Here is a 13,568-nt window from a genome sequence, read left to right as displayed (position 1 = left end):
CACACAAACACGTACAGATGTGCAAGCACACACCCATGCACGCACACATGTATGGAATGTGCGTGTACGCACACACATGTATGTATTCAACCATATACACACGTACATAACATGCATGCACACACCCACACACAGGTACATAATGTGCATACACCCACACAACCACACAAATACACCTGTGCACAGAACGTGCACACAGCTACACATACGCAAGTGCATGCACAAACCCATATGCACATGCACGTATATAATGTGCACACAGGGACGTGCATACGCACGAACACAAGCACGCATAATGTGCATACACACGCACATACACATTCAGGCACACAACCACATGCATACAGATGGGCGCAAGTGTACACACAGGTACTTACACACGCGTGCACACATTTAATCTACACACATGCACATACCTAAACAATGCACGTGTACATGTACGCATGCATTCCCACACGTGTGCACCCCCCATACGCCCCCTGGCTGCGAGCCAAGATGCACAGGGCGTGGGCCCAGCTTGGGCAGCCCCAACAGCAACCTGGCGCGCGCCCAGCCCTGCCCTGGCAAGAGGCCCGGGGCAGGCAGGGAGCAGCGCCGCGAGGTGCTTGGTTCTGGGGTGCAGCATGGCAGCTGCCAACAGCTATTGGGGCAGTGGGGACACTGAGTTGTGGGCTCTGCCCCTGCTCCAGGATTGGGGCCTTTAGGGATAGCCCAGGGCTGGGTGCATCCATAGCTTGGGGAACAACAGGGAATCCCTCAAAGGGGGACCCACGTCACCCCCAAGTCTCCCATCCAGGCGCTTAGCAGGCTGGGGGAGGGGAGAGGAAGGGACCTCGGAAGCCAAGAGTCCTGCCTGCCAGACTGGCGCTTTGGCCCCTGCAGCAGGCCAGTGCCAACGCCAACACCAGTGCCAACGCCAGGGCGATTACGCCGGAGTCTTTGCTGCTCTAAGGTGCCGCAGGCCTGCGGGCTTATCCCTTGCAGCGCGGCTGGAGGGAGATGGGGGAGGGCACTGGGCACGTGCCCCTGTCGGCTCGGGCCATTGTGCCGTGTCCACCAGCCCCTGACCCAGGCTGTGACCCCACGTGTCACTCGATGGTGGGGAGGGACGGGGTCAGGACCTTTCACCGCCAGCGATGTGCAGGCCAGCAAGCTACCGCGGGCACTGGGGCCGGGGCTGAAGCGTGTGCATGTGCCCACTTCTGTGTGTCCCCTTGTAGCCACGCAAGTCCTGTGCTCGGCCCTGACTCATGTGTGCAGCTGCAGCCAGGCTGGGGGCCTGCATGCCCACAGAGCGCACACGCGTGTGCATGCTTGTCTGGCGTGTGCGCAGGACTGACTCTGCCAAGAAGGAAGCCACGCAGCACCCCACGGGTCTGGGGGTCAGAGGTCAGGAACCGGCTGCCAGGCATCCGGCACTGCCCCGAGCGACCCCCCGGCTCTGTGCCCAGCCATCTGCCTCATCCACTGAGTCGCGGCGCCCAGGCTGGGAGAGCAGCCCTGTCGGACACGGACGATGGCCCGTGGCCATTAATCACAGCCTGTGCACAGGCACGACACGGGCCAGACGGCTTCAGCCTGCTCGGCCCAGGAGCCCCGTGACCTTTCTTCCCCGCTCCCCCATAGTCGCCTGAGCCGGATCAGGCTCCCAGACAGCAGGGCCACGTCCCGCGGGGGAGTCAGACCTGGGAGCTCCCCTGCGGATGGGGCTAGCAAGCCCCCAGCTTGGCCTCCTGGCTCTGCCACATCGCAGCCCGTGCCTCAGTTTCCCCTCCCGGCCTGGCCCAGGCTGCATGCTGCTGGGGCGAGGGCAGAGCTGCCTCTTGCTCCCCCCAGCAAACCCCCCCCGTCACATCGCAGCTCATGGGGTGGGAGTAGGGCTCACAGCCAGGTCCTCAGCGTCAGCCCTGGATGGATCGAAGTGGGGAAGCAATGGGGGGAGGCTGGGGAGAGGGGGGTCTGTCCTATGGGGGTCCCCATGGGTGCTCCAGGCCCCTCTCTGCCCAGCTGGGGGGTCTCCTGTGTTCCCCCTGGGGTGGGGGGCAGAGGATAAGGCCAGACCAGAGCCATCCCTTCCCCCATCGCAGCCCTGGAGACCCCCCCTTTGCAAGAGCATCCTTCTCTTGTGCTCCTGCCATGGCAACCGGCTGGAAGCCCCCAGGGACCCAGGACCAGGGACCGGCAGTGGAGAGACGGCTGCCAAGAAGCACAGCCAGAGGGGGGGCATCCATTGAAGCCCCCGAGGTGTGGGAGGCAGGGGTCTCTAGGGCAGTGGGCCGAAGCAGCAGTGCTCTGTCGCCTTTGAAGCAGCATCTAATCCCGCATCCCCACCACATGGCCTCCCGCCCGAGCTCCCCAGGAAATGCAGCTGCCTCTGGGGGGGAACGGAGAACAGTTGGGAGCGGGGTGGAAGTGTAGCCTTGGAGCGGAGCCTCATCTCCCGTGCAAAAGGCACGTGGGGCTTGAGCCGGCTCTGCGGGCTGGAGCTGGGGGCCTCAAAGGGAGCCCCCGGGACCCTGCACGGCTCCAGCTGGAGCTCTCCCCTGCCGGGCCCTGCACCCCCTGCCCGATGCAGCAGGGAAGTGGTTAACTCCCCCTTCTTGCTGCTACCTGAGTATTTGCAGAGTCCATAGGCCACAAGGCCCCTAGCTGGGCTCCCTCCCTCCCCCCCTACGAGCGGGGCGTTCCCCGGGCTTGCCCCTGCCCCTTCTGTTCAGCAAACAGTGCGGGACCCCTGCCCTGCTCCCAGGCACCTACTGCCTGCAGCTGCCAGGTGGGGGCGGGGGGCCTGCCCACTCTCTGCCCAGGTCCCCCCAGCTTAGCCCTGGAGAAAGACCCTGGGGACTAAGGGGGGAGACCCAGCCCCGAGCCTGGGTTGTGGCTGGAGAGAGCAGGGCTGGGGTTGAAGGGCAGCCTCGCGCCCAACGCCGGGGGACTCCAGGGAGCTGGGGGGCTCCTGCTGGGGGCTCGGCTTGGAGCACGCGGTGGCATGAAGGGAGCACGGTATTGGGAGCCCCGGGTGCAAACGCCTCTGGGGCTGAGACCCCTGGGTGAGCTGCGGGCTGGGCCAAGAGCAGCCCCTTCCCCGCAGTGCCCCCCCGCCCCTTGCTCTGCATCCCTGCAGCAGAAGGGGTGGGCGCTGGTCCCCCACACGGGGTGGAGGACACCTGGAGACTGGTGGGAGGGGTTGTATATGGCTGTTGGGGGGCAGGGGACTGGGCCCCAGGACTGTCTGTAGGGGCCTGGTCTTGCCCTGGGTCCCCGTGGGCATGTGTTCCCACCCCTTCATGCCCGGGCAGGCAGTGGACCAGCGACCCGCCTGCCAACCTTCGCAGGGCTGCGGGCATGCCAGAATACGCCGCAGACAATCAGCCATCATCGGTCGCCCGGGGCAGGGCAGCATGGGAGGGCAGGGCAGGCATGCACAAATGCACACGCATGTGCAGGACACACCAGTCACAGCCCCAGGTGGAAGTGCCAGGGCTCCCTGCCGTCTTACGGGGTCCTTCCCCAGACTCATCTCCCCGCATCTGGGACCTGAGGGAGCTCCAGGGAAGATGCCCCGAGGTGCGACAGGGCTCCGCGGGCCAGCCGGGCAGAGAGGGGATGCAGCAGGGACGGCGCGCGCTCACGCGGAGATTGTGCTGGGCACAGCAGTGCGAGAGGGCAGGACACACAAGTACAAATGCACACGTGTGCAGGGTACCCCAATGCAGTCATGGGGGTAGATACATGTACACACATGTGCGCAACACACCAACACACAGTCACAGGTGTAGACACACACACACACACACACACACTTGTGCGGGGCACACCAACACACAGTTTTGGGTGTAGACACATACATGCACATACATGTTCAAGAAACATCAATGCACTCACAGGTGTAGAGACAAGCACATACATGTGCAGAACATTCCTGCACACATTTACTGGCATTGACACAAGTGCACACACGTGCAGGACACACCAACACATAGTTATGGGCAGAGAAGCATGCACTCACATATGCAGGACACCCTAACACTCAGTCAAGGGTGTAGATATGTGCAGACTTGTACAGGACACACCAACACAGTCACGCGTATAGACACATGCCCACACATATGCAGGACACACCAGCACACAGTCACAGGCAGAGACATGTATACACACATGTGCATAGAACACCAGCACACAGTCACAGGTGTGGACACACACACACATGTATACAGGACACACCAGTGCACACAAGAATAGGCACATATACACACATGTGCAGAACACACCAACACACAGTCACAGGTGTAGACACACGCACACACATATACAGGACACACCAGCACACACAGGTATAGGCACATATATACATGTGCAGAATACAACAACACCCAGCCACGGGTGCAGCCACACATATACAGGACACACCAGCACACACAGGTATAGGCACATATATACATGTGCAGAACACAACAACCCCCAGACACTGGTGGAGACCCCTGCACGCAAATGCACTCAGGTGTGCAGGACACACACACAGCCAGAAAGGGGCAACGCGACGGTGGCTGCGATGGCAGCGATGCTCCGGCCTGCTGCTCGGGGTTTCGCCCGCCTCCAGCCCCCGGCTTTCCCAGCCCGGCCGGCGGATTCTGCACGGGGATTTGCCTTTCGTTATTAAACCAATTACTGGATTAGCCCCGACCCACCCCGAGGGAGCAGGACCAGGAGACTCCGGTGACATCCAATTACAGACAGCAGCTGGGAAGGCCGGGGCTGGCATGTGGTAGTGGCGGGGGTAGATTCATCCCCCCGGGACTGGGGTGCTTCTGTGCCCAGCCCAGCAGAGCCGGGGAGGGGGCTGCTGCCTCCCCTCAAAGCTTCCCTTGCAGCCCTCGGTGCCACCCCTGCCCCCACCAGCCATGCCCTGGGCTGCACTGACTGTCCAGGCTTCCCCCGCCGGGGCACAAGGTGGGGGACGCATGCAGCGGGGGTAGCCTCAGCAAGGGCTAGGACCCCCGTAACACGCCCAGCCCTGCAGCGCCCACGGGGGAGCTCGGGGCTGTGGACAGGGCTGGCCTCTCGCCTCGGCAGGGAGTGGTGTGGGCACCGTGCCTTGCCGTGGGCCAGCTCCATCGTCCGGGCTCTCAGCCTGGCATCTTCCTCTGCGGCGAGGACCACGCTGCCAGCCTGCCGATGGGGTGGGAGGTCTCCACGGATGGTGGGGAGATCTCCCACCCCACCGAAACCCTGGGCGCTCCATCCCTGCCAGCCCAGCCTCCCCCTCATATGTCCCCCTCTATCCCGGGGGAAGGGGGTTAAACCACACGGATTCCCCCCGAGATGGGCCGGGGGGGACGTTAGCAGGGTGCAGCTGCTGCTTGCCCAGAGATGGAGCAGGCGGACACCGCGGCGGTTTCGTGTGTCCGTGCCCTCCCGCTGCGTCCGGGCGGTAACATGGGGGGCATCTGCGGGCCAGAGGCCCCCAGACACCCTCCCCTTCTCCAGAGCCAGCTGGCCCTACTCCGATCTGGAGCTGGCCCAGTGCAGGGTCTAATTCCTGTGTCCCGCCCTGCCACACATGGATGCACGCCCGTGCACGCACACGTATGCCCGCAGAGACATAGGACGGAGCCCCCCCACCCCCGGCCGGGCAGGGGATTCGTGCCCGGAGTGACCGTCCACTCTCGGCCCCTGACCTCTGCTCCCGGCCAGCCCCCCATAGCAGGTGTGGGGGGTGGGGGGGAGATGCTCCCCTATTAGGGCCTGCCAGCAGCGGCTGAGAAACCTGGCAGCGGGGGAAGATGCCCTGACCCCCCCGCCAGGCCTCCCGGCTGGAATGCAACCAGAGACCCTTTAATTAAGCACCAGGAGGCCCGAGCTTGTTGGCCGATGCACCTGGATTAAAGACGCAGGCCTGGACGGGGGGGACGGGGCACCAGGGGTCAGCCCCACCCAGGCTCCTCACATTCCCCGCGCCAGCTTCTGCCCTGACCCCCGCACCTCTCGGCTTTATTAAGGCCCTGTGGGAAGGCTGGTGAGGGACAGCGTCGGCTCAGCGGGGAAGGGAGAGCGTCTAGAAGCAGCGGAGCGCACGGGCAGGCGATAGCCAGGGCAGAAGTCAGAGCCCAGGAGTCGCAGACTTGATAAGGGAAGCAAAAGGACACAAGGGGACTGGGTGGGCAGCCGAGCCAAGGGCAGCAGGGGGGAGGGGAGCTGGGTTTGGGGATATTAGCACCCCCCGGGATATGACTGATGGCACGAAGGAACGGTCACCAGCAAGGCAGGCAAAGCTGAGAGGCTGGGCAAACATTCCTGCTCTGTTGGGAGGGAAAAACCAGATGACATGATGTCCTTTCTGCCCCAAAAGGAGCTAACGGGGCTGTTAGGTGGTAACTACTGAAGGTGCTTGGGAGGACTGGCTTCCAAGAGTTTCAGAAGAACTGGCCCAGGGGCTGGCTGGAACGTTGCTGTTGATTTTCAAGGTATCTGTGAGCCCTGGGGAAGCCTCCGAGCATGGATACAGGGCACCTGACCCAATGCAGCTGCAGCCACGTTGGTACAGGGACTGCAGCCCGCCCGTCGGGGCGCCACCCTGGGAGCTGCAGTGAGTCTCCAGCTAGACAGGAGCTCTGTGGGGGAATCTGTACTCAAACCTGGCTGATCTAAAGGACTCACTCAAGTGCCCTTAGGAACGGGCTGTGCCCCTGGGTCTGCTCCCAGGCACATCCAACCCCTGGCACAGCCTCCCTCCTGGGCAGGGGCAAACACCGTGCCCGGTCCAGGAGCTGCACAGTTCCCCAGCTTCCAGGAGAGAGGCTGGGGTGGGGGGGCACGAGCATGGGTGCATGCGTGTGCAAGGGGCCAGCTCATGGCCAGGTGCTGGAGATGCCATTCAGTAGCTGGGGCACAAGCACCCCTCCCACAGGTCCCTGCTGGGTTTTGCTGCTGTTGGGGGGGGCATACAGACCACACACCCTCCCAAAGAGCCAGCTGCCACCTGACCCCAAAGCCCCCCTCTCCCAGCCAGCTCTGGGCTGGGTCTGGACATGCCACACAGCGGGGGGGCCGTGGTCAGGTGTGTGGGGCGGGGGCTGTGCCCCCCCAGCCTGCGAACAGAAGCACGCAATTACAAAGCGCTGTTGAAAGCAAGCACCTCCCAGACACAAATTACAGGGCACCGCGCCAGGTGTTCCCGAGCCCCCACCCCTGCCCCCAGCCACCCGCTGCAGCTGTCCCAGCTCCACTGCCCCGGCCCCGAGCTTCGGGCACGGCCGAAGAAGCCGGACCCCTTGGAGCAGACGCCACGTGCTCCCCACCGCCAGCACAGGGCGGGAGAGCTCGGGGAGCGTGGAGCCTGAAGGATCGGTCTTTCCACTGGGGTGGTGTAATGGGTGTAAGCCGTCACTTTATCCCTGAGTTACAGCAAGACCCTGGGCAAGTCATTCTTCTGCTCCAGACCTTGGTGCCTCTGCATCTGAACTTCCTAGACCCTAAATGCTGGAGGCTGCGAACGAGACAGACCCAGCTCACTCCCCCTTCCAGCATCCGCTCTCTGCGGGCACGTGACACGGGAGAGTGGGCAAGAGGGACCCATGGCCTGACCCGGTACACGGCAGCTCTTCTGCTCTCACCACCCCGTACTGATGACAAATACGTTCAAGATAACCAGGCTATAACAGGGCCGGTTTTGGGGAGTTTTTGTTTTTCACAGATATTAGGGTCCGAAGGGACCTCAGTAGGTCATCGAGTCCGACCCCCTGGGCAGACGACCCCAGCCACGTGCTTGTCCAGTCTCCTCTTGAAGACCCCCAGGGCAGGGGACAGCACCCCCCCCCTGGAAGCCTGTAGTAGATTCTGGCAGCCCTTACTGTGAAGATGTTTTATATCTTAATAGCTTGCTTGCTTTTAGATGTTATTTTGTCTCTCATGGGAAGCCTCTTTGAGCCTTTGCTGGAACGGCAGCATAAAAATCAAATAAATAAGTGCTGAGACAACAGGTATAGGAGCTGCTTAGGAATGGATGGATGGATGGACAGGTCTAAACTTCTGGTCCCAGCTTACTCATTTACAAACAGCTTTGAGATCCTTAAAGGCGGCAAAAAGCATTACGTGTTTCCAGCTGTGCCTGGACGGAGAGAGGCCTTTTTACTGCGCAGTGTGCTTATCACCAGACTGTGCCACCAGCGACGGCACCAGCGGGCAGGGGAATAGCCGCCTCATTACTGGAGGCATAAAGGACAGAAACACAGGATGGGACCCAGGGCCAACAAAATCCGTGACATGTTAGGAGGAATGCCCCCCTCCTATACTCACCAGGATCTGGGGGAACGTCTGCTCACCAGAGCGCCCCAAGGGATGACGAGGTCGAACGGTCACAAACTCCTGCAAGACCGTTTCAGGCTGGACATAAGGAAGAATTTCTTTACTGTCCGAGCCCCCAAGGTCTGGAGCAGTCTGCCAGCGGAGGTGGTTCAAGCACCTACATTGAACACCTTCAAGAGACATTTGGATGCTTATCTTGCTGGGATCCTGTGACCCCAGCTGACTTCCTGCCCTTTGGGCGGGGGGCTGGACTCGATGATCTCCCGAGGTCCCTTCCAGCCCTGATGTCTATGAAATCTATGAAAACCTTGCACCACTGTCACTCCCTCTGCACTTGCAGGGGTTAATATGTGGACCAGGGGATAGAACTGGCTTCTCAGCATCACATCCATGCTGATGCTGGGATAAGCAGCAAGAACATCACCCCATGCACTTCCCCACTTGCATCACTAACACCTCAGGCTGTACCACGGGCAAGAATCTGGGTGGTGCGCAGGAGGTGGGGGCATCCCTTTAAACACCGTGAGTCCTCCAGTGGTGCTCGCTGCGTTGTACGGGCCAGAGTCCAGCCGTGTGCCCACATGGCCAGGTCTTGCCTTCCAGGCGGGCGCTTCATGGCAGCTGCACAGTGCCAAGAGCAGACGGCAGCAGTTTGGGACGCCCAGCTCCACCCCTCCTGCATCTGGCACCTTGTTTGCTTGTCTCCAGGTTCAGCCCCAGAGACCGCCACGGCTGGTGTACATCTGTTTGCAGCTGCACGTGCTCTCTGGCTGTCGGCACTGCAAGCGCCGCAGAGGCAGGATGCAGGCTTCCCCGTAGCGCATGTGAGCAATAATGCGGAGAGGCGCTTCTGCGGCCTCTGATTCCACACTGGCCCGATAGTCCGTTGTGCCAGTGCGAGGCCAAGTTGAAGTGGGCAGTGCCCACTTCTCCTTCCCTAGTCCTGCCTAGGTCCACCACCCCAGGAACCATAGGATCCTAGAGAAGTGGGGCTGGAAGGGACCTGCCAAGGTCCCATCTAGTCCAAGCCCTGTCCAAAACAGCCCAGATACATCCAACGTCCAGACTCTTAGTAAAACGACCGTCGACCCCAACACAGCACCAAGCATCACACCCAGTCCTGCCACAGGGAAAGCAGGGGACCGCGGTGCCACGTCCTGCTGCTGCAAAGGGGGGTCATATACACCCCAGAGGCCCCAGGAAGAGGCCGAGCCCCCACTGCAGAGGAAGGCAAAACTCCACAGTCCGGACCCGTCTGACCAGGGGGAAAATCTCTTCTTGACCCCAAATGCAGTGTTGGTCTCAGCCTGAGCACAGGGGCAAGATCCTCTAGCCAGGACCCTCAGGGTTTGGTCCCAGCAGCAGCATTGGCAGGAAGACATAAGCGGTAGCTGGGGTCATGAGGCTTTCTGTGAGCGCCGAGACCTTTGGACGGGAGCCGACGGGCGAGGGCAGAGCGTTGTTAGCACGTGCATCCAGGGCTGGCTGCAAGGCAGGGGGCTGGGCACAGGAGAAAGGCAGGGAGAGGTGAGGACTCACCTCTGCCCCCATCGCAGCCTGCAGATGCAAACGAACTGCTGGGTTCGGGCACGAGAGCACTGTTCTGTGCAAGCTGAGTGTGTCTGTGTGCACGTGCATGCACACGCCTGTGAACGTGCAGAGAAATCCTCCCAACGGTCAGGGGCTGTGTGCAGGGGACACTGCCTGTGTGTTCCCCAGGTCCCGCTTCCCCGCAGGGATGTCACAAGAGCCGCAGAGCGTGTGCACGCGTGCATGCATGTGTGCACATGCAGGGGGCACCTCACCTGCTGCATGCATGGCCCATTCTGGCCCTGTGCCTACACTGTGTTGGCCCACGGCCCGGGCGCTATGACCCCAGGTAGAGCGGATGAAGCAGAGCATCCCCCTACACTCCCTCCCTCCGGACGCAGTGGTCCTCCAAATGACACGGAGACACCTGGAGATGCCTGTGGCCAGACCCGAGCTCCCCACAGCAGCAGCAGGTGTTTCCTCACCCCTGCCTGGCGCTGGTCCCTTTCCTGAGCCGGGGCGCCCCAGGGGGCAAGACCAGACATACCCATAAGGGAACTGCACCTGCTTCCAGCGAAGCTGGGGGGGGGGAACTGAGGCACAGAGCAAGGCGGCCAGGAGGACGACCTATGCATCCCACTGGCAGGGGAGGAGGCAACGCTGCGCTGCAGCCTTCAGGGAGCATCCGGAAGCACTGCCGGGAGGCCGTGCCCGGCGCCCCGGAGCTCCCATTCCGGTTTGACCAAGAGCGCTGGCCAGGCCGGCTGGACAAGCCCTCCCAGGCCTGCCAGCCCGGTCGCGGGGGAGAGCCTCGCAAGGCTGGAAGCGGGACGACTGCTCTGAGCTAGGCCAGGCTTTGCAGAGCTCTCCGTTCACGCCCACCCCTCCGACTGGGTTTCTCCGGCACCCGTGAGCTCCGTGGCCGCCCGTTTGCCTGGGCCCAGCCTGATGCAAATGCTTCGAATGCCTTCTCTCTCCGCGCTGCCCTGCCGGGAGCCCTTCTCCCCCTCGCCTGCTGACCCCTGGGAACCGGACCGTCTGCCTTTTCCTGTGCCCCGGGCTGTAACGTAACCCGTCCGGGGGAGCCGCTGCGGGCCGCGCTATTCGATCTATGCAGCACGCCCACCCCATCGATTCCTCCGGCCGCTCGCTGGAAACACATGCCCGGCTCCAGAAATAGACCAAAGGCCGAGCAAGCGAGCGAGCAAGCGCACGGAGGGCCTGGGGCTCGGGCCGGCCCCCGCGAGCTGCCTGTGCGCATACCTGATGCATGACGGCCCTGTGCGCGGAGGGCAGCGATTTCCAGTCGGGCCAGTGGCCACGCTAGGAGCCACCGACCGTTGCGCAAGCTGCGAGCAGAGGGGTCGACGGTGCCGTATGCAGCTCTGTTTGCACGCACCCCTAGGGACCTGCCCCGGCCCACCGCCCCCGGGGACAGCAGGTTCAGGGGGTCATGGAGCACGGCCCCCACTAGAAACCACGGTTTTTGCAGAGGCAAGCAAGGAGAGAGATCCAAGGAGGTTCAGCCCCCGGGACTCTGACACTTGCTGCGTGGATGTTCACAAGCAGGAGAGCCTGCCGCTGCCTTCACACGGCCCCCCCGCCCCCCCAGCCCCTTCTCCTTCACAGGATGCATGCCGGGCGCGACACCCCACAGAGCCACTGCAAGGCCCTTCCCCGCACGATGCCCGGGGCCGGCTGGACGGGAAGCCGGGAGCATCGGTGACACGCGAGCGCTGTGCGCGCAGAGCCGGGGACAGCCACGGCGCTGCGCAATGCAGAGGCAGGGGCTCCGGGGAGGGGGCTGAGCCCTGACACACCGGGCCGGGGGGCCGAGCACACGGGGCCGCCTCTACCTCTCAGGTATTTGCCGGGGAGCAAAGCCAGGATCTCCGCGCCGTCCTGGGTGGGAGTGTGCCAAGCCACGCAGCCTTGCCGCGGTCTCCCAGCACTGCCCGGCAGCCAGCTGTACGCAAGCAGGCAGCGGGCACCGGCTGCAAACACGGCCCCCGAGACAGGCTCGGCGCAGACCCCCGCAGCTGCCGCCTCCTCGGAGCAGCAGAGCAAGAGGCCCTGCGCCCTCGGCGCCACGCAGCTGCCCTGCTGGGGCGCTTCCAGCCGCACTCCTGCCCGTTCCCAGCTGGGCTGGTCGGGTGCGCATAGGAAGAGCAGAGCACGGGCAGCCAGGCCCGCACCCCTCGTGGGTGTCCGCGGCCGGCCCCTGCGCCGTCCGGCTCTGGTCCTGCCCCCCTTCCATCGGCACGGCCCCAGCTCCCGTCTTCCCCGGTGTGGAGCAGGGTGTGCGCGAGAGAGTGTGACAGGGTGTGCGTGCGTACAAGTGAGCGTGACAGTGCGTGTGTGGGCGTGGGTTTGTTTGCACGAGGGAGTGTGACTGTGTCTATGTGTGGGAGTGTGCTTGTGCGTGTGCGCCACGTGAATGCCTGTGTGCGGGAGGGAGCGCGCATGTGACCCTGTGTGCCACCATGTGTGTGTGACTGCATGGGACGATGTGTGTATCTGTGTGTGACAGTGCGTGCGTAAGAGACGGTGTGCGTGACTGCATGCGAGTGTGCAGCCGTGCTGTGGACCAGCGCGGGTGACAACGTGTGACAGCATGCATGTGACAGCACGCGAGAGAGCGCGCACCTGCGGGCGTGTGAGGTGTGCGGCCGTGTGCAGCGGTGCGTGTGCGCGCCCGCTCCTGCCCGGCACGGGGCGTGCGTGCGCCCGCGGGCATGCATGTGCGGTGTCCCGGGGAGCCGGGGAGGGGGAGGAGAGCAGTGCCCGGCCGAGAGCCGTGCGGCGCGGGGCCGCGGCGCCTACCTGCTTGAACTGCTCCTCGTAGGTCCACTCGTGGGGCGGCGGCGGCGGCGGCCCGGGGGCGTCCGGGCAGCGCGGCGCCTCCTCGCCCTCGTCCTCGTCCTCGCCCTCGCCCTCGTCCTCGCCGGGGCCGGGGCCGGGGTCGGGGTCGGGGTCCGGCCGCCGCCCGCCGCGCGCCTGCCGCTCCGGCCCCGGCCCCGGCGCCCCGTCGGCCCGGGCCAGCCGCGCCGCCTGCTGCCGCTGCAGGTTCTCCATCACCGCCTCGAGCCGCAGCACCCGCGCGGGCAGCGCGCCGGCCCCGCTCGGCCCCGGCCCCGGCCCCGGCCCCGGCCCCGGCCCCGGCTCCAACTTCGCCGCGCGGGCCCGCGCCCCGCTCGCCAGAGCCGCGGCGGCCGCGCCGCGCGTGTTCTCCACCATGCCCGGCGGCGCGGCCGGCGCCGGCGCCCGCAACAAGTGGCCGCGCGGGGCAGGGGCCGGGCCGGGCAGGGGAGGGGACGGGAGGGGAGGGGAGGGGAGGCCGCCGGCGGAGCCGCGCTCGCGGCGGCGATGCGCGGGCGAGGGAGGAGGGAGGAGGGGGCGGCCCCGCCCCGCCCCGCCGACCCCGCCCTGCCCCGCCCCGCCCGCGCCCGCGCCCGCGCCCGCGCCCGGCCTCCCCACGCGGGGCTGCGTGTGTGCGCGCAGCACGGAACTCGGGGCCGGGCGGGGGGAGCGCCCTCCACGCGTGTCCACGTGTGTGTGTGTGCACGCAGCACGGAACTCGGGGGGGGGAGCGCCCTCCACGCGTGTCCACGTGTGTGTGTGTGTGTGTGTTTGTGTGCGCGCAGCACGGAACTCGGTGGGGGGGGAGCGCCCTCCACGCGTGTCCACGTGCGTGTGTGTGTGTGTGTTTGTGTGCGCGCAGCACGGAGCTCGGG

At 64.4% G+C, this 13,568-nt stretch overlaps 1 protein-coding gene across 1 annotated transcript in view; it reads right to left on the bottom strand.

Moving 5' to 3' along the window:
* Positions 1 to 13,191, bottom strand: part of ARID3C (AT-rich interaction domain 3C) — a 43,270-nt gene extending 30,079 nt beyond the window's left edge. Inside the window, exon 1 of the mRNA XM_090037558.1 lies at positions 12,658 to 13,191. Coding sequence (XP_089893684.1) covers positions 12,658 to 13,071 — 414 coding nt within the window. The 5' untranslated portion in view covers positions 13,072 to 13,191. The remainder of the gene's footprint in view (positions 1 to 12,657) is intronic.
* Between the last annotated feature and the right edge of the window lie 377 nt (positions 13,192 to 13,568).

The sequence above is a fragment of the Crocodylus siamensis genome, chromosome 3 (assembly GCF_052110815.1).
Source record: "Crocodylus siamensis isolate JL-2025a chromosome 3, ASM5211081v1, whole genome shotgun sequence".
Classification (NCBI taxonomy): domain Eukaryota; kingdom Metazoa; phylum Chordata; order Crocodylia; family Crocodylidae; genus Crocodylus; species Crocodylus siamensis.
This window is presented reverse-complemented; position numbering and strand designations above follow the sequence as displayed.